Raw genomic sequence first — 25497 nt, 5'->3', positions numbered from 1 at the left:
ATTTGTATCAGACTTATTAAGGAAGCAGGGAAGCAGGACCCAGAGCTGGCTTACATTAGTAGCAACTTCATCACAGGTCACAGCATCGGCAAGAACCAGCCTCGCAACAAACAAATGGAGGTGGAGTTCAGAAAACAAGAGGAGGTGAGTGAATTCGGCAGTCCAAAAAAGCCTCCTGTGTCGCATCCTTAGCTTTTGCTGATCATAATTGTCATTGTTGATTCACACTACTGTACAGGTCCTGAGAAAATTCAGAGCCCATGAAACCAACTTGCTCATTGCAACCAGCATTGTGGAAGAAGGTGTTGATATTCCAAAGTGCAATTTGGTGGTTCGGTTTGACCTGCCGACAGAGTACCGGTCGTACGTGCAATCCAAAGGTCGTGCCCGTGCTCCCGTCTCCAATTACATCATGTTAGCTGACAACGAACGGACAAAAACGTTTGAAGAAGACCTCAAGACCTACAAGGCCATAGAAAAGGTCGGCAGGTTTAATGAGAACTATTTCTACTGAAGGGTTTTTGTGCATTAAAACATGTAATGTTAAGAGTTGTACATCTTTCAGATCCTCCGAAATAAGTGCTCGAAATCAGCGGAATGCAATGATTTTGAACTGGAGCAGGTGACCGATGATGACAACGTTCTCCCACCTTACGTCCTGCGCTCAGAGGACGGAGGCCCCCGCGTCACGATTAACACAGCCATTGGGCACATCAACAGGTCAGTACCCTTTCCTAAATCGTAAGATTTCTGTATTTTGTTGCATTCATTCTTTAATGTATTTGTGTTTTGTGCAGATATTGTGCTCGTTTGCCCAGTGATCCATTCACTCATCTTGCTCCGAAGTGTAAAACTGTGGAGTTGAAGACTGGAGGATATCGATCCACACTCTTTCTACCCATCAACTCACCACTCAGAGTTCCTGTCACTGTGAGTACTGGCCACAATATATTGATCACATTTTTCTAAAACAATTCACATTTTGTCAGCTTTGCTAGGAGTTAAAAGTAGGACTGTTTGATTAATCAAAAATCAATTCAGGAAAGCACGATTCTAAATGTTGCATGCCTAAATTTGCCGTCAGAACAGAGAGAGTTTACCATTTCGACAATAAAGAAAGTACAGAAATGGAGAAGATGATTTCAGGGCAGGATAAGGACTTGGCCAAAACAAACATCTGTGGTTTTAGAATTTTGGATAAAGGAGAGATGATGTATCATAAATGTATCACGTAGGAGCCATTCACACAGAATTTGCAAAGCTAAAAAAACACTCAGATGTTTACATTTAGTTTTATTGAGATGATTTGTGTGTTGTTGACAGATTTTCATGGATTGCCTCAGATCATTTGCGTTTGAAGAGTGCACTCTCCATTGCGATTAGCAGATAATGAGTTGCCATGAGAACAACTGACATCTCTCTTTTCATACAGATTACATAAACAGAAAATATTTGTTTTTGTTTTGAATTAGATCATTTAAAAGTATAAATTTAAATGATTATAAATATATGTATTAGTTTTGCCTGTGTGTCTAGTATTCGCTGAGTTTTGTTTAAAGGGTTAGTTCACCCAAAAATGAAAATTAAGTCATTAATTACTCACCCCCATGCTGTCCCAACCCCGTAAGACCTTCGTTCGTCTTCGGAACACAAATGAAGATATTTTTGATCAAATTTGAGAGCTGTAGAACTACCACATTGGCTCCTAAGGGACTGCCTCTTGACGGCCCAAAAAGTCAATGAAGAAATGTTTAAATATCCCAAGTGACTACCGTGGCTCAACTATATGTTTATCAAGCGACGCGAATACTTTTTGTGCGAAAAAACAAACAAAAATAACGAGTTTATTCGACTATTTCTTTTCTTCCTTGTAGGCCAGAAACGAGATGTCCTTAGATTTCCACGACGCATGCACGAGAATTGCGATCTGCTTACACCAGCTTACACTACTTCAGATCGCAATTCTCGCGCATGCGTCGTGGAAATCTAAGGAAGTCTCGTTTCTGGCCTACAAGGAAGAAAAGAAATAGTCGAATAAACTCGTTATTTTTGTTTGTTTTTTCGCACAAAAGTATTCGCGTCGCTTGATAAACATATAGTTGAGCCACGGTAGTCACTTGGAATATTTAAACATTTTCTTCATTGACTTTTTGGGCTGTCAAGAGGCAGTCCCTTAGGCAGCCAATGTGGTAGTTATACAGCTCTCAAATTTAATCAAAAATATCTTCATTTGTGTTCCGAAGACGAACGAAGGTCTTACGGGGTTGGGACAGCATGGGGGTGAGTAATTAATGACTTAATTTTCATTTTTGGGTGAACTAACCCTTTAAGTGAAGAGACGTGCTCCAGAAAAAAAAAGTTGACGGAGAGGAATCGGAGAGGCAGAAAGCACACCCTCATTTTTTTTTAGACATTTAACAGTTTATTTTTTCATATTTCTGTGTTACCATAAATTACGGATTAAGTCTATTTTGCTGCTATGTGGGAAAAAATCCAGAAACATTCGCTTGTGCGTTTGTCGACCCCAGAGGGCTAAAAGACGCTTTAGTGCTGCAAGTAAGAGTATAACGTTCGCCACAGATGCATCAGATGAGTTTAACTCTTTTGCTATCTGCTCAAAGGGGGCATGTTTGCTGCATTTATAAAGCATGCGCCTCTCACGCTACGTTGGTTACTATTTGATCGCGTCATCCATTGCTCTGTAAAATTTATTCTGTCTTTTTATTTATTGGGCTGAACACCAAAAGTGCTTTTTTTTTGCCATTTTCTGCCGAATAATTTCAGTTGCCAAACATTCGGTGCATCCCTAATAAATTCATACAGAAAGCCATGTATTTTTGGGTGAACTATCCAATTTAAATAGAAAAATGTGCAGAAAGGTATATAATTTTTCTATAAATTCCTGATTGAAAGTAAAAAGAATACTTCTAAACATGTTCTTCTTCCCATTAGGGGCCAACAATGAATTGTGCAAGACTTGCAGAGAAAGCTGTCGCTCTTCTCTGTTGTGAAAAACTGCACAAAATTGGTGAGCATGAAAAAGTGTAAATATACAATATTTGATGCATTCTGAGAGCCGCTGATTGATACGCAATGTTCGTGTCTAGGTGAACTGGATGATCATTTGATGCCGGTGGGAAAGGAAACTGTAAAATATGAGGAGGAGCTTGACTTGCATGATGAGGAAGAGACAAGCGTTCCAGGAAGACCAGGCTCCACCAAACGGAGACAGTGTTACCCAAAAGCCGTGAGTGTGTGCCTTTTTGACAGCATGAAGGGTCAGGTGATGTAAAAAGAATGAAGATTAAAAGACTGTCAGGATTCATGCTTTTGTTGGTACCAACATAATAGTGATATACAATACATTTACATAAACTACTGTTCAAAGGATTGGGGTTGGTATGATTTTTTTTTTTTTTTAATGTAATGTTTTTGAAAGAAGTCTAATGCCCACCAAGGCATTTATTTGATCAAAAATACTGTAATATTTTTAAGTATTAGTAGTTTAAAATAACTGTTTTCTATTTTGATATTCCCTGTGATTGCAAAGCAGAATTTTCAGCATCATTACTTCAGTCTTCAGTGTCACATGATCCTTCAGAAATCATTCTTAAATGCTGATTTGGTGCTCAATAAACATTCATTATATTATTAATGTTGAAAACATTTGTGCTGCTTAATATTTTTGTAGAAACTGTGATACTTTTTCTTTGATGAATAGTTCAAAAGAAAATTGTAACAGAAATTAACGAAATTAAGAAAATTAATTTTCTAACGTTATTTTACTCTCTTTACAGTCATCTTTTGTTCAATTTAATACAACCCTGCTAAAATAAAAGGATTATTTTCTTTTGACAATTTAAAACAATGTGTAGACAAGACTATATAACCTAGAAACTATAACCATGTTTGGTGTGTAATGTCTTGTAGATACCAGAGTGTCTGCGGGGGTGTTACCCAGTGCCAGAGCAGCCTTGTTACCTTTACGTCATAGGGATGGTCCTCACCACCCCTCTTCCTGATGAGCTTAACTTCCGGCGGAGGAAGCTGTATCCGCCAGAGGACACTACCCGATGTTTTGGCATTCTAACAGCCAAACCAATACCTCGGGTAATCACCCTTAAATGTATTTTATCTTTCTGAATCTGGAAATCCTTGGAGAAGAACTTGTGAAAAGTTTAACACTTACTTTGATAATTATCTAGAAAACGGTCAAATGTGTTATTTATTTAATATCCAATTGTGTGTCATCAGATCCCCCACTTCCCTGTGTACACACGTTCTGGTGAGGTGACCATCTCGATTGAGCTGCAGAAGTCGGGCTTCGCTCTGAGCGCAGCGCAGCTGGAGCTGATCACGCGTCTCCACCAGTACATCTTCTCCCACATCCTCCGTCTGGAAAAGCCAGCACTAGAGTTTAAGCCTGTCGAGGCAGATTCTGCCTACTGCGTTCTACCCCTCAACATTGGTGAGTACTGCAGATGTCGTCTTGTTTGTCTTTAAGATTACAGTTAGTCCTTCCTCTAATTGTCAATGTATAATATAGTCTTATCTAGTACTGTAAATAATTTTTTTGATTATTATCATTGCAACATTCTCCACTCCAAAGTGCACAGACCCGGCTAATCATGGAATTCTTTATCATCTACCTATTTGTTACCGCTAGTGGTTGACTTATATATTGCCAAGGCTAATTTTTGCATTTTTTAAATTATCAATAGTACTAAATACATTTTTTTCTATATGGCCGGTAAGTGATGGAAACAGGACTTTTGTTTAAATAGCTCTGGGACTTTTATTTTGACATCACTGTGAGTCTCGGCTCCTGAGCAGTTGACTAAACTGAACAGTTCACTCATAAATTAGAGAACTTTGAAATAAAAAAGTCAATGGAACATGTATTATAGCCTTTTTGTTATTAGTAATAAGGTAAACGCTGTAACTTTCTGATTTACCATTGGCATTCTGTACACATTAAATTTGACAAAATTTGCAAACATTTACAAATATATGTGACATTTCTAAATATGAATGTACTGAGTGATTGTCCATTTGTCAAAATAGGATGTTTACTGGAAAGTTTTTCTGTTAATAGACACAAACGAGTTGAAGAAAATCCTTAATTTAGAACTATTCTGAACAATATCCAGTTGGCTGTCATATTCATTATGTACTGAATGTACAATTAGTGTTACCTAGTCTGTATTTTAGAAAATATGATTCCAAGTGAAGACATACCATATTACTCGGTGCACTGTTTACTTCCTTTTATTCGTGTTTTTAACTGAAAATATACAGTATTATAATAATATAATACAATTACAGAATTAAGAAGTTGCTATCTAAAGTATAAATCTGTTTATACTTTACTGTGATGTTTATGCTATTGTTTTTATCAAGTTTAAATAATCTTTTTCATATCATTTAATTTTCAAATTATTCATATTTCTAAAAAATAATTAATTTCTAATGTAGTAAATGTTATTAAATTAAATTAAATAGTGTGGAATCACACACACACACACACACATATATATATATATATATATATATATATATATATATATGTGTGTGTGTGTGTGTGTGATTCCACACTATTTAATTTAATTTATATATATATATCAGCCATTGGCCACCTCCTGCTCTCTAAGATATTGTGCTCTGTTCAGTTGAGGATTCCAATACCTTGGACTTGGATTTCAAGTTCATGGAGGATATTGAAAAGTCTGAAGCACGCATTGGCATTCCAAATACTCAGTACACCAAGCAAAACCCATTCATTTTCAGATTGGAGGACTACCAGGATGCTGTCATCATTCCGAGGTACAAAAGTTACTTGTGATCTCTGAGTCTTATTACCCTTGTAATTAAGCTCTCATTGATGACTTATACTGTGTTTCTGTTTTCACTGTAGTTGAACTCCACTCTTCTGTCTCATTCCTCCCTCTCAGGTATCGTAATTTTGACCAGCCACATCGGTTCTATGTGGCTGACGTTTACACAGACCTCACCCCGCTCAGTAAATTCCCCTCTCCAGAGTATGAGACTTTCGCCGAGTACTACAAAACCAAGTACAACCTGGACCTGTCTAATGTTAACCAGCCTCTACTGGATGTGGACCACACATCTTCAAGGTAGGAAGTAAAAAAAAAATAATAATAAAAAATTCTGGTATGTGCTTCTTTTTATTTTCTCCCCGAGAAATTCATTATATATCCATGGTGGTCTTTTCCTGTAGATTGAATCTTTTAACTCCTCGGCACCTTAATCAAAAGGGGAAAGCCCTTCCTCTCAGCAGTGCGGAGAAGAGAAAGGCCAAGTGGGAAAGCCTACAAAACAAACAGGTATTAACTGACAAAGAATTTGTGGTGATAATTAAAAGCCATCATACTTGAATTAAGTCTAATCATACTGTGTGTGCGCGAGTATTTCCTTCCAGTGAGAGCGGTAACGGTCATACAGAGGTTTGACTAGCATCAGATAACAGTCTTTGGTTGTATTTCTATTCCATCTGCTTAGATTTTAGTTCCGGAGCTCTGTGCCATTCACCCCATCCCAGCTTCTTTGTGGAGGAAAGCTGTCTGCCTTCCCAGCATTCTCTACAGACTTCACTGCCTTCTGACGGCCGAAGAACTGCGGTCTCAGACAGCCATTGACGCTGGCGTCGGGTCTAAGACCCTGCCTCCTGATTTCAGGTCATTTGAAAATCCACAAATCAGACGCATTACACTTCTTTTGTTCTTTTACAAAACCTAGCGAGCTCCCTTAATAGGTGGCATTTCAAGCCGTTGTCACCACACTCAAAACAAGAAAGGCTATTCTAAAATGTAGGCAGCATTTTGCTGCGTCTTCTACTTTGATTTAAGTGTCAGAATTGGGACTTTTATTTTGACCGTACTCAGAATGCGGGACTTGTATTTTGACAGCACAGATGTACAGAGGCTACCATTCTCTGACTTATTTAAATGAAAATTTATTGTCTTTGTTTAACAATTGTCAAATAAATTAGTTGACTGAAATGTTATAGAAAATATATATATATGATAAAGTATTAAAGTGTGTTAGCTAGTAATAGACTACCTAAGGCTACTGCTATAACACTTTCTCATAAAGCCTAACACTGACTTTCCTCAACAAATATGTATTGAAACAAATCTTTCATTGCTCTGATATTGCCAACGGCCATCAAATAAAAATCACACTTGGCAACCATTAATTTCAATTTCTAAATGGCTGTTTATCCTAAATTTGGCACGTGCAATGTTCGTTTATTCACATTAGGGTTGTATAAATAGCTTTGCAACATGTTAACATCAAACTCTATTGGATTCAGTTGAGTCTTTAGTGTTGCACAGAGAGTTACTGTTTTATAGAGTTTTCCAATACAGCAATTTGTGAGGTAACATCTTGGTTAGGATGCTACCTTAGAAAGCAATTGATTTTAATGCGAGTCCTAATCTCACTGAATATTGACCCCAGGTATCCTAATTTGGATTTCGGATGGAAGAAATCCATCGACAGCAAATCTTTCATTTCCTGCCCCAGTGCATGTATGGAAGAGGACGATGACTGTAAACAAGACACAAGCTCAGATTCAGACCACACTGCCGAGGAGAGCTGCAATACGGAGGCCTCCCAGCCTCCAGAGGGCGCTCTCCCCTGTGAGAACTGCAACACACCAGATAAAAAGCTAGAAACCCACATGCTCCCTGTGACTGATCTCCAGACGCTGAACAAAGACAAGAACAACTGTGTCTGTTCCCGAAACCTCCCTAACAGCTCTCGGTGTGACAGCGACGACCTCCCACACAGACATGACATTTGCCAATGCTCTCAGCTGGGCTCTCTGGAGAGTGACCTATCAACTCAAACCACTACCTCAGTTCCTGTGCGGCGTTCTCTAGCCGGCGAGCCACAGCCTCAGCCCAGCGATGAATGTGCCCCAGGCAGTAACTCAGATCTCTGTGACAGACATGTGAAAAAACCTACCTCAAACTGTTGCCCCAAACCAGAGATGGCAACGAGCACCACAGCACCTTTAGAAGTGTCATCAGAGGTCTCTGACGTGACATCTGTAACATCCTGCGCAGGTCCAGCCTGGGATTCTCCGAAAAACTTGGGCCCCAACCCCGGCCTCATCTTGCAGGCCCTGACCCTCTCCAATGCCAGTGATGGCTTCAATCTAGAGAGGTTGGAGATGCTGGGTGACTCTTTCCTGAAACACGCCATCACCACCTACTTGTTCTGCACGTATCCTGATGCCCATGAGGGCAGGCTGTCATACATGAGAAGCAAGAAGGTAAGGTTAAAAAAGCAACTGCAAAGCAAAAAACACTAAACACACACCAGTAACCACATTGCAATGCATTGGGAGCTGCTCACAGTATTCTAGCGTTGTGGCAACAACTTTTAAATGGGCAAAAAAAAATACTACCTTTTAAAGTTTAAATGATTCATTTATAATATTTGCATACTGAATTATTACTGGTTTTCGTCACACACCGCCTTGCAATTACTGATGTCAGAGGGTGCTAGTTTAATTTACTAATACCATTTGGCAGTTGCTATGCCTCTTTTTAAATATTGATTCATTTTTACTTGATTTGTTAAACCTAAAACAAATGTTTTGCCTTTGTTTTTTCCAGGTCAGCAACTGTAACCTTTACCGCTTGGGGAAGAAAAAGGGCCTTCCTAGTAGAATGGTGGTATCCATCTTTGATCCGCCGGTAAACTGGCTTCCTCCGGGCTACGTTGTGAATCAGGACAAAAGCAGCATGGACAAGTGGGACTCAGATGAGGTATGAGTCAGAGAGCATCTACATTTGTTTACCCGATAACTCATGTCAAGCTTAACCCAATATCAACATGCATCTTCATGCACAATTACAAGTCTGTTTACATGGCTCTGTGCCTTGAGCTGAGGAACATCTTGGCATCGTTGAGCTGTAGCTGTTTCCTGTCTCTGCCACTAGGGGGCAGGTTCATCCTTTCTGCCTGAAGCTGGGTTTCAGAATAGAGGGCATGATTTGTTTATTTATTTATTTTACATGAAAAATCTTAGACATTTTTAGTTCAGCATGACACACCTTTGATTTGATTTTAAGCTAATGCTAACAAATTTTCCACAGTTCACTTGTTGTCTCTGGGGTAATTACTTCCAAGCTTCTAAATACAAGAAATGGATGAATAAGTAAAAAGGTAGTAGCCTAACTCATAGATTAAATGTAATAATGGCAACCTAATGAAATGAGTTAGCAAATTACCCTTATACAAATTGGATTTGATTTTTGGGTAAAAAGCATAATATGGAGGGCAAGTGCGATATGCAAATAAATTAATAATAATAATGCAATGATAAAATACGGTAATGTTTTTTAAATGTATGATATTTTATGCAGAACATTGAAAAAAAATTTAGAAACGAAAGTTTTTGGTCAGTAAGATTCTTTTTTATTTATTTATTTTTAGAAAAGAAAATTATTATTTAGCATTAAATTGATTAAAAGTTACAGTAGAGACATAAATAATGGTACAGAACTTTCTATTCTTGAGGAGCAAATCAGCATGTTAGAATGATTTCTGAAGCATCACGTGACACTGAAGACTGGATTAATGATGCTGAAAATTCAGCTTTGCCATCACCTGTATAAAATACATTTTAAAAATATATAAAAGTTATTTTACATTGTGATGATAATATTACTGTTGTATTTTTAATCAAATAAATACAGCTTTGGTGAGAATAAGAGACTTGTTTCAAAAAGATTACAAAATCTTACAGAACCCCTAATGTTTTTAACATTTTATATATATATATATATATATATATATATATATATATATATATATATATATATATATATATATAAAAATTCTTGATCTGTTGTTTGGATATTCAACCTTACCATATCGCAACCTTCACTATAAGCTTATTCGGATATATCATGAAATTCAAGAAATCTGCTGCTCTTAAGCCAAGACACGATTCAAAGAAATATATCAGGTCAGAAAGAAGTGCTACAATTACTTAAGAAATGTACCGTCTTTTATTAAATGTAAACCACAGTTTTCCATCTGTGTTTGATTATATGCGATGTATTAGGACACGTGAACTGTTAACACAACTAAGTAAGAAAAATGGAAAGAACTCTGCTTCTGGTTTCTACCAGCTCTCTCCATGGTTTCGAAGGAGACTGTCTGTATGTTTGGGTCGCTCTGTGTGGTTCGAGGTGTATATGTATGGTAGGAGTGTACTTAATTTGCCTCGGTTGCTGTAATTTTAAGTGTCACTTCCATGTATTATTACAGTATTAGGTGTCATGGATATTAACATTTGAATGCATATGCAGTAGACATTTGCTCATATGGTCAAAGTTCTGGCATATTAATGATATAAAAAAAAAGAGTACGTTTCAGCTTTTGAATCACATTCGATTGGATGAGTCACTGACTTGGACTGTGAGCCTCGGCTCTGTTAGAGCTCTCCTGAGCAAACATAATACTGTGGTTGAACTAAAACACTTTTAAATTGTAATCTTTGCAAATCTGTTGTAGATAGTGAGCCTTGGCTTCACAGGGCTCTTGGACTGTGAGCGTTCCTTTCATGATGTTGTTTGGTTTGTTGAGCTTTAAAACATTGGGAAATCTGTTTTTGTTTCTCAGAATAAAGATTTGGCGAACGGAAAAGCCAGTGATGATGAGGAGGAGGATGACGACGACGATGAAGAAGAAGCAGAGGATGTGGAGGTCGAGCAGTCTAAAGAAGAGGTCAATGTGGAAGATGATTTGGAGTACTACTACGAGCACATCAGATTCATCGATAACATGCTGATTGGCTCCGGCGCCTTCGGGAAGAAGATCTCCCTCCAGCCGGCTGAGCCTGGCCACGAATGGAAAGCACCCAAAAAACCTCACAACTCCCACTTTTCCCCAGACAGTGGCGCTGACGAGTTCGACTACAGTTCCTGGGATGCCATGTGCTACCTGGACCCCAGCAAAGCTGGCGAGGAGGATGACTTCGTGGTGGGCTTCTGGAACCCTTCCGAGGAAAACTGTGGCACGGATATTGGGAAACAGTCCATCTCCTACGACCTCCACACCGAGCAATGCATCGCTGATAAGAGCATAGCTGACTGTGTGGAGGCCCTGCTGGGGTGCTACCTCACCAGCTGTGGGGAGAGGGCAGCCCAGCTGTTTCTGTGCTCCCTCGGCTTGAAGGTGCTCCCGCCGGAGAAGCAGAGTTCAGGGGGATCGGCCGAGCTGCAGTACGGCTGGCTGAAGATCCCTCCGCGCTGCATGTTCGACCACCCGGATGCCGAGCGGACCCTCAACCACCTCATTTCGGGCTTCGAGAACTTTGAGAAGAAGATAAACTACACGTTTCAAAACAAGGCATATCTTCTACAGGCCTTCACGCACGCCTCGTATCATTACAACACAATAACAGGTCCGTGGTTTAGTTCTGATTCCATCACTGATTCTTTTAGGATCTCACTTAACTAAAACAGTACTGTTTAGGCTAAATTTTTATCCTACCTTTTTATTTATATTTCCATAATAATAATAATTTTTTAAATAAATTATGTAGATTAACGTTTTAATAATAACAATGATACTTTTTAATACATTTATAAATAAATGAATTGTACAATTTAATGTACTTTAAATTGTTTAAATTACCACTAACAAATATTATTTTTTTTATTTATTATTATTATTATTTATTGTTATTATTATTGCTACCCATTTTTTGGATAATCTCTGGTGCTTCAAACAAAAGGTTATTTTAATTATAACGTAGTTTATTATGAATTAATATAGTGATAATAATTCTTACTATTATATTAAATTGTATAATAATAATCAAATGTATTTTTTTCATTATTAAATTACTGTAGTTACCCATTCATTTAGTGTAACTGTTTGGTTCCTCAGTTGATTTGGGTGACTTATATAAAATAAATGTATTGTATTTATTTATATATTAAATACATTAAATATCATTCATGTCATGTACCGAAATTAAAAAAAAAAAATCTACTGCTATGTCACGCAACTCCAAGTTTGAGATTAAGTATTCTTATTTTGCATTACTTAACAATTTTCAGTTTTGCATAACTTTTTTTGCTTAAAGTGTTTTTTTCTTCTTCTTTTTAACAACAAAACTCCCAACTTATGCAGTTTCGATTTAATTTTAACCAATAACTCTTTAACTATTTTTTTCTGATTTATCATTAAGAAACATTTTTATTATAAAACAATCATTTCTTTGTAAATTGGCATAGGCTCATCACACCGTTTGTTTGCTGTGTGCGCCAGGCGAGAACAACTACAGAAAAATATACTGTATTTTCACTTGTGTTTATCACAATAACTTAATATTTCTATTTCCTATGGTGTGACGCTGATATATTAATAAAATGTGATATTAATGGTTTCATTTGTACCACTCTGAACTTCGACAGATTGTTATCAGCGATTGGAGTTTCTTGGTGATGCAATTTTAGACTACCTCATAACAAAGCACCTTTATGAAGATACCCGGCAGCACTCTCCAGGCGTGCTGACCGACCTGCGCTCTGCACTTGTCAACAACACCATATTTGCTTCCCTGGCTGTCAAGTACGATTACCACAAGTACTTCAAAGCTGTCTCACCCGAACTGTTCCACGTGATCGATGATTTTGTGCAATTTCAGCTGGAGAAGAATGAAATGCAAGGAATGGATTCGGAGGTGAGCCATCATCCCGCTGTTATCTGTTTAAGTTATTAGGCCTTGGAAATGATCATTTCATTTACATGCCATTGTCAGCGTAGATGTATAATGTTTCATGAAGGTTTAGTACCGTGACATCCTATCACTGGCAGTCATCGGGAATCTGGTCTGTGTTTGTATTTGTTTTCGCTTTTGGATTGTAAAAATGCAGTTGGATTTAATTTATTTTGAAATGGTTATCTTGGCACTGAATCTAGTCTTGTTTGACTGGAAAGCATTTTATGCCTAAGGGACAACACTGGATACTGAAAGAGGAAAGACAAATTGAATAAAATAAGTAATGTTCCCCTTAATTACCTAGCTGGGTAATGTTGTCCCCAATATTGGACATTCAGGTATTTTAAGTGTAATACTTAGGAGTAATTGATCGCAGTTCATTTTGAGAGGAAATACCATTACAGTGCAGCATAGCTGTCAGTTCACATTTAAGTTATGACCACAGTTATATATTTTTTTTCCACAAATCATTTTCCGTTTTTTGTTGTTGTGTGTTATTAGTTTGGGGATGTGAATTTGACATGGATAAGCACAGTTTTCTGTCCTGAGAGGAAATGCGTATTTTCAGTGTATGGGAAAGAAAGAAAAAAAGGAACCAGATTTGTTTTTACTCTCTCATAGCTTCGCCGATCGGAAGAAGATGAGGAGAAGGAGGAAGACATTGAGGTCCCCAAAGCAATGGGAGACATCTTTGAATCGCTAGCTGGTGCAATTTACATGGATAGCGGGATGTCACTTGAGACAGTTTGGCAAGTGTATTATCCAATGATGAGGCCGCTCATAGGTAAGGGGCAAAGACATACGGATGAGTAAATCAGTTCTGCATTTCTGTTTCGTCTGATTGTCTGCCGGCTCATGTGGCGAAGACCATAAGTTCAGTCATTTTCAAACATCGTGCCATTTTTATGCATGATGGAATGGCAGATTGAAATGCTCTGCTTTTGTTTTCGCCCTATTTTCTAGAAAAATTCTCCGCTAATGTCCCTCGATCCCCAGTGCGTGAACTCCTGGAGATGGAACCGGAGACTGCTAAGTTCAGGTGGGAATGTCTTTCCCTTATACACAAGCAACCCCTCACATATTCATCTGCACAATACACGCATAGTAGCGATCATTTGAATGTGCGAAACTTGATGCTCTGTAAAAGTTACTCTATCAGTGTGTGGTTCAGAGCAAATATGAGTCATTTTAAACATTTTGAATCCTGACAATTTCCGATTAACTACAACCTGCTTATAAGAAATTGGAATCTGAAATGTGAGTACGGTTGGCAACTTTGTGAGAAATGTGAAATGTGAGTAAATTTAACTCATTTAAGACTGTAGTTATGACGATACTTGATAAAATAGGCATTTTAGCATAATTTTGTGTTTTTGTCTGCTCAATCAGCTTTCTGTGCGCACAAGTCGCGTGTTTCACGCAGACAGCAGATTCATAGACAATCTCCAGCACTGCGTTCTCTTTTGTGTTAGGATCGGTCCGCTAGTTAGTCCAGTTATGCCGTCCCATTGCAAAGTCACATGTCTTTTTCGTGCATCAAATAGTTTATTCGGTAAAGGTTTTTCCATCGTAGCTTACGCTTATTTTCTTCCTGGAGAAAAAGTTTATTCAGGAAGAAAATAAGCGTAAGCTGTGATGGAAAAACCTTAAAAAGTTTATCCAGTGCAGAAGTTTTTTTTTTTTTTTTGTGCGCATTTTTTGCTTCCGTCCAGCGTGTTTTTTTTTTTGTTTTTTTTTGTTTAATCAGATTATTCCAAAAAGCGCATAAAAATAGGTCAGTCGAAACATAGCTACTGATGGATGCTGTAGTTTAAAAAAAAATATAATTTTATAATTAAAATACATTTTTAATTATTATTTTCAACCAGTTTTCAACAGGTTACTTGCTTTTTTTATTCATGAAAATTTTCAATAGTCATAGCCATATCAATGTTTTTCCTTTTCTGCCTCCAACAGCCCTGCGGAGAGAACCTACGATGGAAAAGTACGGGTGACAGTGGAAGTGGTGGGCAAAGGCAAGTTCAAAGGCGTGGGACGCAGCTACCGGATAGCCAAGTCAGCGGCCGCCCGCCGAGCCCTGCGCAGTCTCAAAGCCAATCAACCTCAGGTCCAAACCAACTGAGCTTCAGACCGCAGACACCCCGACACACCAGTCAAAAACACAGCAGAACCCCTCTCGGCTCCAGTTTACGACCGAGTGAAGAATTGTCGCTGACTGCGTTCTCATTGGGGTTGTCTAACTTAAATGAATCGAGTCAAAAGATTTCAGAGTAATTCACATAGGGTTCATATTTCATTTTATTCTTTACGTGCGCAAACACAATCTTTATTTCTCCCCAGCTTTGTTTGAACACGAGTGCTTTTTTTATGTATTGCAAGTGTTAAGAAAAAGGTCAGGTCCCCCTTTCCCTATTTTTATTAACATTACAAAAGATATATGCTCTGCTTTGTGGTAGTGGTTAAAAAAAAAAAGCTAAAGCTTCTAGGTAGTATTACAGTGTACATAGTTAAACTCCAAGGTATCAACTATATAAGAGAAATACAACAACATAGAAACACAAAATTCCTCAATCTGTGCACTAGTGCCATTTTGCTGCCGTTCGGCAGGAAGGGCACGTGGAAAGAACGAGTGTTGGTGTTGTTGGAAATGTTTTTCTCTATCTTGAAATGATATATTCTCAATCATAATTGCACTTCACTAGTGTCCGCTTTTATTTTGACGAGAGTCATGAACGTGTTTTTTTTTGCCAGCAAAATTGTTTAGATCACTTGTATCGAGAGAGAAAGGCCCTCGCATCCTTAAGACGGATAGGAATTTGACATTCCCGATAACTGTAATCAGCAGTTGTAAACGGCACTTGAGGATGCGTGTTCGTGTAGCCAACCGGGTTGTGGGTTGTGTAGACGTCATAACTACGTTATATAAAGTAAATATTAAATGTTTATTACGAAATATGCGTTGATACTTGGGTTTCAGTAATGTCTTTTGATACTGATATTGATGATATTTAGTTGACAGTCTTTATGAACATTAGATGTCTCCGTAGACTGACTTGACTGACTTAGTTTTGATATAACGACACGAACGATAAACAGGAGGACATATCACCTGGGAAAATATGCTGCAGATTTTATATTAAAAAGAGGAATAGAATCGGATAATTCTGTAAGACACAAAGCACCTTTACATACCGTCTTTTGGACAAACCGATTTTTCGCTAGACTTCACGTGCATCGCTTACCAAAGTCGATACTGATGCAGCGTTGTGAGGTTGCACCTGTTAAATCAATCCCTCAACATTCACATGTTTGGAGATGTGGTAACCAGCCTTTTTTTTTTAGCGTAAATGTGTTGTAGCCTCTTGTCTAGACTAAATGTTTTCATTATTAATAGGCATTCTTCACTTGAATACCTCAGTTAATTGCATGCATGTTTTTTTTTTTTTTTTTTTGGTGCTATGTTTAAGCTTGAATTTCTCATCTTTTTGCACTGTAACTGTATTACCTCTTTAATTTTACCTTTTTGAAATCTGTTGGGTTGTTTTTTTTTCTGTTCTGTGTGCTCGTCAGGCTGTGGAAATTGTTTCCCCGTTTGTTTTTTCCTTTGGTTTTTATGCTTGAAGGGGAAATGCTGAGAAGACAAAGGTTCTCCGTACATAAGCTTGATGCCTCTCTGAGGTTTTTGCTTCACATGAAAACAGTCGTGCATCGGTCAGAAGGGTTACTTAACACTTGAGAAAATCGATAGATTGCACTTAAAGTTCTTATAAGCCATGCGTTTCGCCTTCTTCGCTTTTCTCTCTCGCAGTCTTACCAATTACGTTTTGTTTTGTTAATGTATTAATAGTGAGAAAACAAGACACCCTTGTCTATCATTGCTACTCCAAGAAATAAGGGTGCAAATTTGAACATTTTTTTAATCTTAAAGGCTACCTAACTTTTCTCTTCCTTGTTCTGTCTATACTTCTGTTATTATGTTACGGACAAACTATTCCTGAAGTTACATAATCCCAGGCATTGCTACCTCAGAAGACCCTTGCGAATAGTTTGGCCTCATCATAAAATGTTGATTAATATATTTGTGGATATGCCTTTTTACAAATCTGAATGGCATTCAGGCATAGTATACACTCATCAGCACCTTATAAGGGGATACACATATATATATATATATATATACTCACCACTATTTGCACTAGAATACATTCCCACTGACATTGAATTTGCTTCTTTTATTGGAGTATGCTCTAAAGTGGTGCCTTTCAAACCTGTAACATCTAAACTGTCTCATCTTTTGCTACTGTAGCGTTATGGTTTCCATAAGGTGAATGACTTTTGGTGCCATGCTTCATACTTGGAAAATTGCCTTCCAGTTTTTGTTTTCCCGCTTCTATATCTCATAGGCTATTTTAAATTGATTTGTCGGTTACAAACTGTCTTGTAACCCGATTAAAGTCAAGATTTCACAAACATTTGAGGCTCCAACCGAAGTACTCCCCTTCTTGAAAGTGAGTGCAATCTGATTCTGTTTTTGCAAGAGTTGAGTGACCCTCTTTACACAAGCTCAGTCGCTACCCCAAAGTTGAGTATTGAAAGTCATTGGAAATCAATGGGTTTCCATATTCCCTCAACAAATGGCGCGAGTTTGTGCATCAGGGTCAGTGTGTGCCGGCCCTGCGATATGACACTGATTCTGTAACCCTTAACCCTCAGACTATTGCAAATTTATGATTTGTGTGTGTGTATTTGTTTGTTTCTTCATTTTTTTTCCCCCCAGCTTGTTACGTTCTTCCACCCCCCCAAGCCTCTGAAAGGCGCACACTTTTTTTTTCCCCCTTCACTTTTTGTTTAAGCTTAATTCTCACTGTTGTATTTTTACCTTTCAGAGAATGTGAAATCACACGTATGGTGCCACTGCATAGATATGGAGATTTTTTTTTTTTTTTTTCCTGAGAACCAATTTTATTTTCACATATTTTCACAACCAATAATCGATCATCATGCCAGAGCTATTCCCACAGAACAGATATCACAGTAAAAAAAAAATAAATAAATATCATCTGTGGGAGTGTTTTCTATAAGTGGTCCTCCATCGTATCATATGCTGCAGATTGTATTTTCCTACATGGTGGAGAATAATTTTTGTTTTGTTTTTTTCTTTTTTTTAAACATGTAGCACAAATAAGCATTGCACTCGGGCGCCATACTTTACCTCATGTCAGAACGATAAAAAAAAAAAAAATTACAAAACATGTATATATGATGCCGTAACGTTTAAAGAAATAACTTGTGATTTTGGCCTTGCTGCTGTTTGCATCGCTGGTATTTTACCAATGTATTTAAAAGTGATCAGAGAGATACAATGTGCCTGCAGGATGTAATCAGAGAAAATACACTGTAGAAAAGTAGTTTCAAATCTCTACAATCTGGGGCTAAATATGTGTCCTATGTGTACATTAATGTCCTGCCTTAATGTAATACTTTGAATATGGAATTGTAATGTAACCCGTCAAGTCTTTCGACTGGCATGATTTTAATATGTTGGGACGGAACTGTCCCACATCCATCGCCCCCTCGCCATATTAGATTATATGAATTCAGATGTATTAGTGCATGTCATTGAAAACTCCTTCCCCATCCACCTGTACTTCCTTTTTGGGCTAAATACATTATATAGGTCTCATTAAATCAGCCCTACATTTTATTTAAAAGGGCATTATTTCATAAAAAAAAGTGTCATACTTTTTTTCTTTTTTTTTAAGGAAAAAATATATCCTGATTTACAAGTCAAATGCACTCTTAGCAGCAGCAAGGTGTTCAAAGACAACATAGCAGGACTGGAATGTGTGGCGAGCTCCTCTTGAAGGTGCTTATGGGAATGTTGAGCACCGTAGAGCACTAACAGTACGGGGATTTAAAATGGGGAATTATGGGTCACGAACTGCAGCGCAATATCTGTATTTAAATGTCTATTTCTCACTCATACTGTATCAGTGCTGCAGTGGTTTGCATTCTGCACCTTATGGATCACAAAAACCTTTAAAAATTCTGTCCCCTTTTTTTTAAAGTAATTGTAGCTGAGTATATCTACAATAAAGTTATGGTATGGTCGTTCATTTGTGGTGTTATGTGTGTTCCTTTCGTTGCTTGCGCTGTAATCTATATGCATTTCCAGATCCTGAAAGGAGAAATTATGTATTAGATTGTTTTATGAGCTGCACGGCTGTAAAAGCCGGACGCGCGCCACAGTGCAAGTGTGGGCTTCGCAGTGCAAGCATATGCTGATGACCTCAGTATTTTCCTAACCCAAGGAGTGCTCTTGCCTCCCGTTTACGAGTGCTAGGAGGACGTTCGCGTTTAGATGGACTCGGCAACCATGACCGATGTTTTAATCACATTTGCAAGGAGCCTTATGCAATAGATGAAGTAGGTATGAATTGTGTTTGCGAGTATACTTTTTCACTCTCGGCGGGCCCTTTTATGGTCTTGTGTATTCATTTCGCCACTTGCACAGTTTGTATTGCTGCATCAATGTTTGCCAAGAAGTAAAAAATAGAGTTGGAGCGCTCACTCTTGGTAGGTGAGAAATGATCTCACATCAGCTGTGCAAGCATTGGAGCATATGTTCTGAGAGTTTTGCTGCAGTATTACACTTTCTAATTAAATGTTGGATCCAAAACCACATTAGTTCAGCAGTATGCCATGAATTATGATTATTAGTGTGATATTTGCTGATTTGGTGGGACTGTTTGAGACTAATAATCCCAGCATGATGCTCTGAGTGTTCCTACTGTGGGGTCCAGACGTTTGAGATCGTATTGAAAATATGAAACTGAAACAAATACATTTATACATTTAAATGGGAAATATTAGTTCATACTTTATATTACGTGTTTTTAACTTCTATACATAAATGCATACATATTGGTATGGGGAGTGATAAAGGAAGGTTCTACTTTGTAATTATTCATGTATAACAGAAATGTAATGTAATTACATTCATGTATTTTTTTAAGTATTAGTACAATGTAAAAAAGTGTGTATATGAAGAGTTCAGATGCAAAAGCCTCTAAATGCCATTTGAAATTTTCTTCTTTAATGATGATTTTTATCAAACTTGTAAATTTAAGTTCAGTAATTTCACTTAAATAACAATTAATAGGTAATTATCATTGCCATTTAAGTGAAATTACTGAACTTAAATATACAAGCTTGATAAAAATCATCATTAAAGAAGAAAATTTCAAATGGCATTTAGAGGCTTTTGCATCTGAACTCTTCATATACACAAGTGTTTTGTTTTTGTATTAGACAAAATACTCTATAATGCTATCAAATAATATATACAATATTCTATATTTCTAGCTGTGGTAGATGTGAAATAAACTGAGAAAACATTTAGTTCTGTTCCATATTTAAAACATACACATACACACACAGTATAAATATTTGGTAACACTTTAGTCCAGTTCTCACTATTAACCAGGTGCTTATTAGCATGCATTTTATTAGTACTTATAAATCACATTTGAATTCCTTATTCTGCATGAATCATATACAATACCTAAACTTAACAACTACCTTACTATTAATAAGCAGTTATTATAAATTATTGTGGCAAAAGTCATTGTTTATAGTTGGACCCTAAGCTAAAATGTAACCGTATATTTTTTTTTTTTTTAATGTGCATAGAAATTGTACTTTAGATAGGGTTTGTGTTCCGGTTTCATTTAGAAAACAAAAAATATCAGAACTGAATGATTTTCAATGAGTTTATAAGTGTAGTTAATGACTCATTTTCCATCAGTCCTTTATGTGTACGATGCTCACACACACAAAATACAGATATTACAGTAAATTGCAAATTACTTGACAATAAGACAAAAGTGACATTATTGTTGACATTATCAAGTATCCAGTATTTTTATTGAATATCAATACATCTTGAACAGTCTTGTGGCATTGGGTTAGAAATTATTCCTGAACCTCATAGTGCATGTTTGAAAAGTCCTAAAATATGAATAGTTTTTTCTTTGTTTTACATGTGTTATTGAAATAATCCCTGTTGGCAACTAAATTAGTGAACTCATCAAATTCCTTTTTCATCCCTAATAAAGAAATACATTTATTGCAGCCCAGTGGTGTAGTTACAACATCTACCAACAGGGGCTAACAGGGTCACGCTAACCAGCCAAACCTTGACCCCCTGATCCAAACAATGGTAGATGGCATTATTATTGCATTAATTATTTTCCAATTTTGTTTGGTGGCACTGGTTGCTTCACTTTTAACATTTATTTCCTGGTTCTTGGTTTTATTAAGGCTTTGTTCTTACCTCCAACTCTGACAAGCAGAGTTGATTAAACTGCTTTGCGTCATTTTAAAGTACAAAAAAAAAGTCTAAACCAGATTTGACCAAAGTACAGCACTTTTGATGAAGTAGGCAACTGTAGCATGTCTGCTGAGATGATCCAGGAGGGAGAAGTTGAATATGGCTTTGTTCATCAAATAATGTAGATAAAGGAGGAAAAGAAATATCTGTAGCTGTTGAAAAGACGTACATATGCTTCTATGGGTTACACGTAGGTGGAATGCAAATGACGGCCAGTGTTCTGGGCTGGGATCAGGCGGGGCTGATTTGCTGAGTGTGGGAATGAGAGGCTAATGGTGACTTATTACCTGTGTTGACAATGTGCAGGCTTGTGCCGTGTCATTTGAGCCATTTATTCTCTGCGCTATAAAAACAAAGAGATGACGAATAAATATGCAGAGGGGGCTCATTGTTTTCCGCTTGCTCGGTTGCCAAAACTTTTACTGACCTTTCGAGCGCAGGTCCCAAACCAGCGCTAAACCGTCTGTCACTCAGCGCACACGCGCTTACACAAGTCGCCCTTTCGACCTCAGCATCTTGTTTTTCTCTCTTTCAAGCTCCAGGAGCAGGCGACAATAGTAATCGAGCATAGCATGCATTCCGTGCAGCGCGCCCTCTTCATCCTCGTACGGCCATTTGTTTCCCTCTTTTGTAAAGTCTCTTTCGATTCCCCTTCACTTGAGGATTACAGTGTGTTGCAGTCGGGCCCTTGCAATCCGCAGGTCAGGACTCCAACAGGTTATTAATGCGGCGGTTTACTGATGGCCCTTCAGCTTCAGGAGCGGGTCTGCGCTTCCTCACGTGTAATTGGATCCAGCTCCATGCACCCTGTCATAAGGGCAGGCCGAGGAATAACCCCGGCATCAGGAGAGATAAGGATCGCACGCGCTTCCACATGTACGGCCCCAAATCAGCAATCACATTTAGCATCACTCTATCAGTCAAATCTCTTTTTCTCCATTGGTTTGCGGTTCTTTCCGTCTCCTTTGGTGACAGAGTAGTCTTTCTAAGAATTGCTAGGTGGGCGCTGTGGTCAATAGAGTTGCTTTGCATCATCAATTTGCAGACTACATTTATTAGTTTTGCAGATGCCTTTATCCGAAGGGACTTGTAAATAAGGAGTATACTAGAACGAAAATGATTTATCGTAATGTAAGAAGTGAGAAAATGACATAGAATGAGGTAGTACAGAAATGTAAGTGAACTTTACTCTGGATACAGTGCTGTTCAAAAGTTTGAGGCCAACTTTAAAGAAATTATAGCCTACTTTATTCTATAGTATAGTATCGCCTACTGTATTTTAGATAAATTCTTTCTTATTCACTAAAGATAATGTATAATGGTTTTGCACAACTGTTTTCAACGTTGATTATAATGATTCTTGAGCAGTAATGATGTTAAAAATCCATTTTTTCCTTAACTGTTTTGTTGCCATAGTTACCTAATTGTTCATTGATTAGTCCCACCTGTTCCTTGTTTTCTCCCTCACTTATCCTGTGTATTTATAGACCTTATGCACCAGAGAAACGTGGGCGCCGTCATCTTTAGAATATTGTCTTTGAACTTCCGGTTCTGTATATTTCTATGGCATCGCTGTCGAGGAGTAATTAGCTGGTGAATTGGATTTACTTATTGTAGAGTTAACAAAAGTTATCATAAGCATTGTAAAGCAGATGTCTTAACAAATGTTGACTGGGAAATTTTTTTTGAGCAGTTCATTCATACCTATGCAAGATCGCTGTGAAAATACAGACCGGAAGTCAAAAGACAACGAGCGCAGTGCTGAAAAGGGGCGGGGCTACATAAGGTCTATACAGCTAGTTTGTTTCAGTTCTTTGTGTGTTCTCGTCAAACTAAGTTTGGTTTTGTTGCTCTCCAGTGATTTTCCTCGTGCTCCTGTGTTCCAGAGTGTTTTTTTCTTCACTTAGTGTAAATTTAATACACACTGATGCGCTAAACACATACAAGTTTTTACATCTCTAGTTTACACAGAGATGATAAATTTATCGTATTCAGAAACTTGCACCTTAAAACCCATTTTCAAAGTTTGTATTTTTTGGTCCCCAAAATGCCGTTGTCATGTAAATAAACGTTCAAAATACTTAAGAACTTTTTCATTTTTCAGTTGAAAACTGATTTAACAATATACCGCCTGCACATAGATCTTACTAGATCCTAGTCAAACTGTGAAAATATCAAATATTTTATTATAAATTTGTAAAAAAAATATATATATATAAATAAATAAAAAGTTATTTTTTTCCAACAATACTGAGGCATTAAAGCATGTGCCTTAATATTCAAATAAAAAAAATGAGATCAGCAGAAACAAAGTCATTGTCTCCAATATTTTGACTGGTAATGCAAATTGTTTTGATGCATACAAAATAATTGCTCTAATGCATTCTCCTCCCTCTTAATGTAGCTTATTAGCGGAGTAAACAGCGGGGTGCCTGGGCCCCTTTACCAGCATATGTATGTGTGTGTGGTGCATCTGAAAGGTCTGTCTCATGGGGGATTTACTCTCTGGGGCTCAGGTGTTAATGGAGTGTCAGAATAAACACTCAAATCCCCACTATCTTTTCACTTAGGAACAATTACAATTAGGAAGTCAGTTGTTAGCAGGCTAATACGCCAGAACCATTGTCCCCCTATTTAGGATGAATTGGCTCGTGCTAATTGCTTCATCTCATTATGCATGGAGAGCTTTGTAACTGTGGTTTAGAATAGGAGCGTCCCCAGCATTCTGTTAACACTGTGTATTTTGTTTGGAAACATCATGGATGTAAAACAAGAAGATATGCATTTACACGGCTATTAATTGCTTGTATGTTTAGTTTACCCAGCTTTATTAACAGCTGGATCAACTGAAACCTGATGATCATGCTCATCAGCATGATTTAAGATGGATGCAAAACATCTGGCCATCTATCCTTATTTTTTTTGTCAACAAAGAATTAGGTTGTTTTCTGTGAATGTACAAGACTTCTGATTTATTAGATGCTATAGGTAAACAAGAAGAATAACAAAGATTACAATAATAAATTAAAAGGTTACTCTTTATTTTAAGGTGATTGTTGTTACATTGTACTTTGTACACTGAGTAATATTAACTCCAAATACTTACTACAGAGTTAAGGTTAGTTACTTAGTTACTCATTTTGCAGTAAATATGTAGTAACGTGTAACTACATCACATAAAAGGACAACTTAATAATATGATAAAAAATAGTTTGATAACAAATACCAGTTTGCAACGTCAAATTTTGACGACTATTTTGAATGAATCCGGAAGCCAACCACATTTGAATTACAAATTTCAATAATGCTTGGTGGATGTTAAGTTACATGATCAATTTTTTCATTCAATTAAATTTTGGAGTTTATTGATCAATAATCATAAATGTAATATTTTTTTTTTTTTATAAAACTTTCTCTTTATTTCCAGGTGAAAATTCCAGATTCTCAATATGGTCTCAGGTTTTTGGACCCTGCAGTGTATGTGTACCTGCAGCCAAAATAAGGAGGGAAATGCTTTGATACAGCTCTATTTCTTCATCAGCTTGAACATAATTTAGCCATTATAGAATTCCCCATTAATCTGCAGCAAGGACGTATTTTGCAAACACATTAGAACAACAATGCAGGCAGGCATACATGTAATCTCTCATTTTACGATTCTTAAATGCTGAACAGAAATGGAATATGAATATTTCTGAAAGCAAATCCCCAAAGAGCCCAGGTTGTAATGTCCACAGTTAGCAGTAATGAGAGCAGGATGAAAGCCATGATCAGATGGTAATTACTTGACACAGCTCCTCTGATGAGCCACTGGGTATGTTTGATTTGTCATCATCACCTGTCGTCAGCTCAGACAAGCCTGCCTCCCTTCTCTTCTCACTCCTGGCCACGCACCCATTTTCTCCTCTCATGAACCACAAAAGCAATCTGGGGAATATTGAAATGAAGTCTGAGCATGGGGCTTTGGGAACAGCATGACATCTCGGGCTGGCGAGATGCAGAAATAATTAACCGAATCATTTGGGTCCCAGGGCCTATTTCCATTTGCAATAACAGTGTTTTAGTCTTGAGTGGTGTCTGTAAATTGCCCCCACTGTTTGCAGAGGAGAGTAATGAGAGTTTAGTCTAACGGTCATGTTTCCCTCGTTTAGCTTGAATGAGAAATGTCATCCGTCTGAAAAGCAATAAGGGGTCCGTCAGAATGGCATGTGCCAGTCCAAAAAGCAATGATTGAAGGAATACGGGAAAGTGCGGAATTGACTTTCCTGACACATTTTAGCCTGGCTAAATTGCATTATCGTAAAATCAACAACAACAAATTATTAGCAATTCA

The 25497-nt window shown here is 37.5% G+C and overlaps 1 protein-coding gene across 1 annotated transcript in view; it reads left to right on the top strand.

The window, feature by feature from the left end:
* Nucleotides 1-17826, top strand: part of dicer1 (dicer 1, ribonuclease III) — a 30155-nt gene extending 12329 nt beyond the window's left edge. Inside the window, exons 11-29 of the mRNA XM_039670917.2 lie at nt 12-144; nt 239-481; nt 566-720; nt 798-930; nt 2953-3028; nt 3108-3247; nt 3931-4110; nt 4255-4468; nt 5670-5823; nt 5952-6134; nt 6239-6344; nt 6520-6695; nt 7480-8299; nt 8646-8798; nt 10663-11446; nt 12465-12733; nt 13394-13556; nt 13736-13811; nt 14729-17826. Of these exons, the coding sequence (XP_039526851.2) occupies nt 12-144; nt 239-481; nt 566-720; nt 798-930; nt 2953-3028; nt 3108-3247; nt 3931-4110; nt 4255-4468; nt 5670-5823; nt 5952-6134; nt 6239-6344; nt 6520-6695; nt 7480-8299; nt 8646-8798; nt 10663-11446; nt 12465-12733; nt 13394-13556; nt 13736-13811; nt 14729-14894 (4324 nt within the window). The 3' untranslated portion in view covers nt 14895-17826. The remainder of the gene's footprint in view (nt 1-11; nt 145-238; nt 482-565; nt 721-797; nt 931-2952; nt 3029-3107; nt 3248-3930; nt 4111-4254; nt 4469-5669; nt 5824-5951; nt 6135-6238; nt 6345-6519; nt 6696-7479; nt 8300-8645; nt 8799-10662; nt 11447-12464; nt 12734-13393; nt 13557-13735; nt 13812-14728) is intronic.
* The last annotated feature ends 7671 nt before the right edge of the window (nt 17827-25497 follow it).

The sequence above is a fragment of the Pimephales promelas genome, chromosome 15, assembly GCF_988280905.1.
Source record: "Pimephales promelas chromosome 15, fPimPro1.hap1.1, whole genome shotgun sequence".
NCBI classification, from domain to species: Eukaryota; Metazoa; Chordata; class Actinopteri; order Cypriniformes; family Leuciscidae; genus Pimephales; species Pimephales promelas.
The sequence above is the reverse complement of the archived record's forward strand: the minus strand, read 5'-3'. Positions and strand labels throughout refer to the sequence as shown.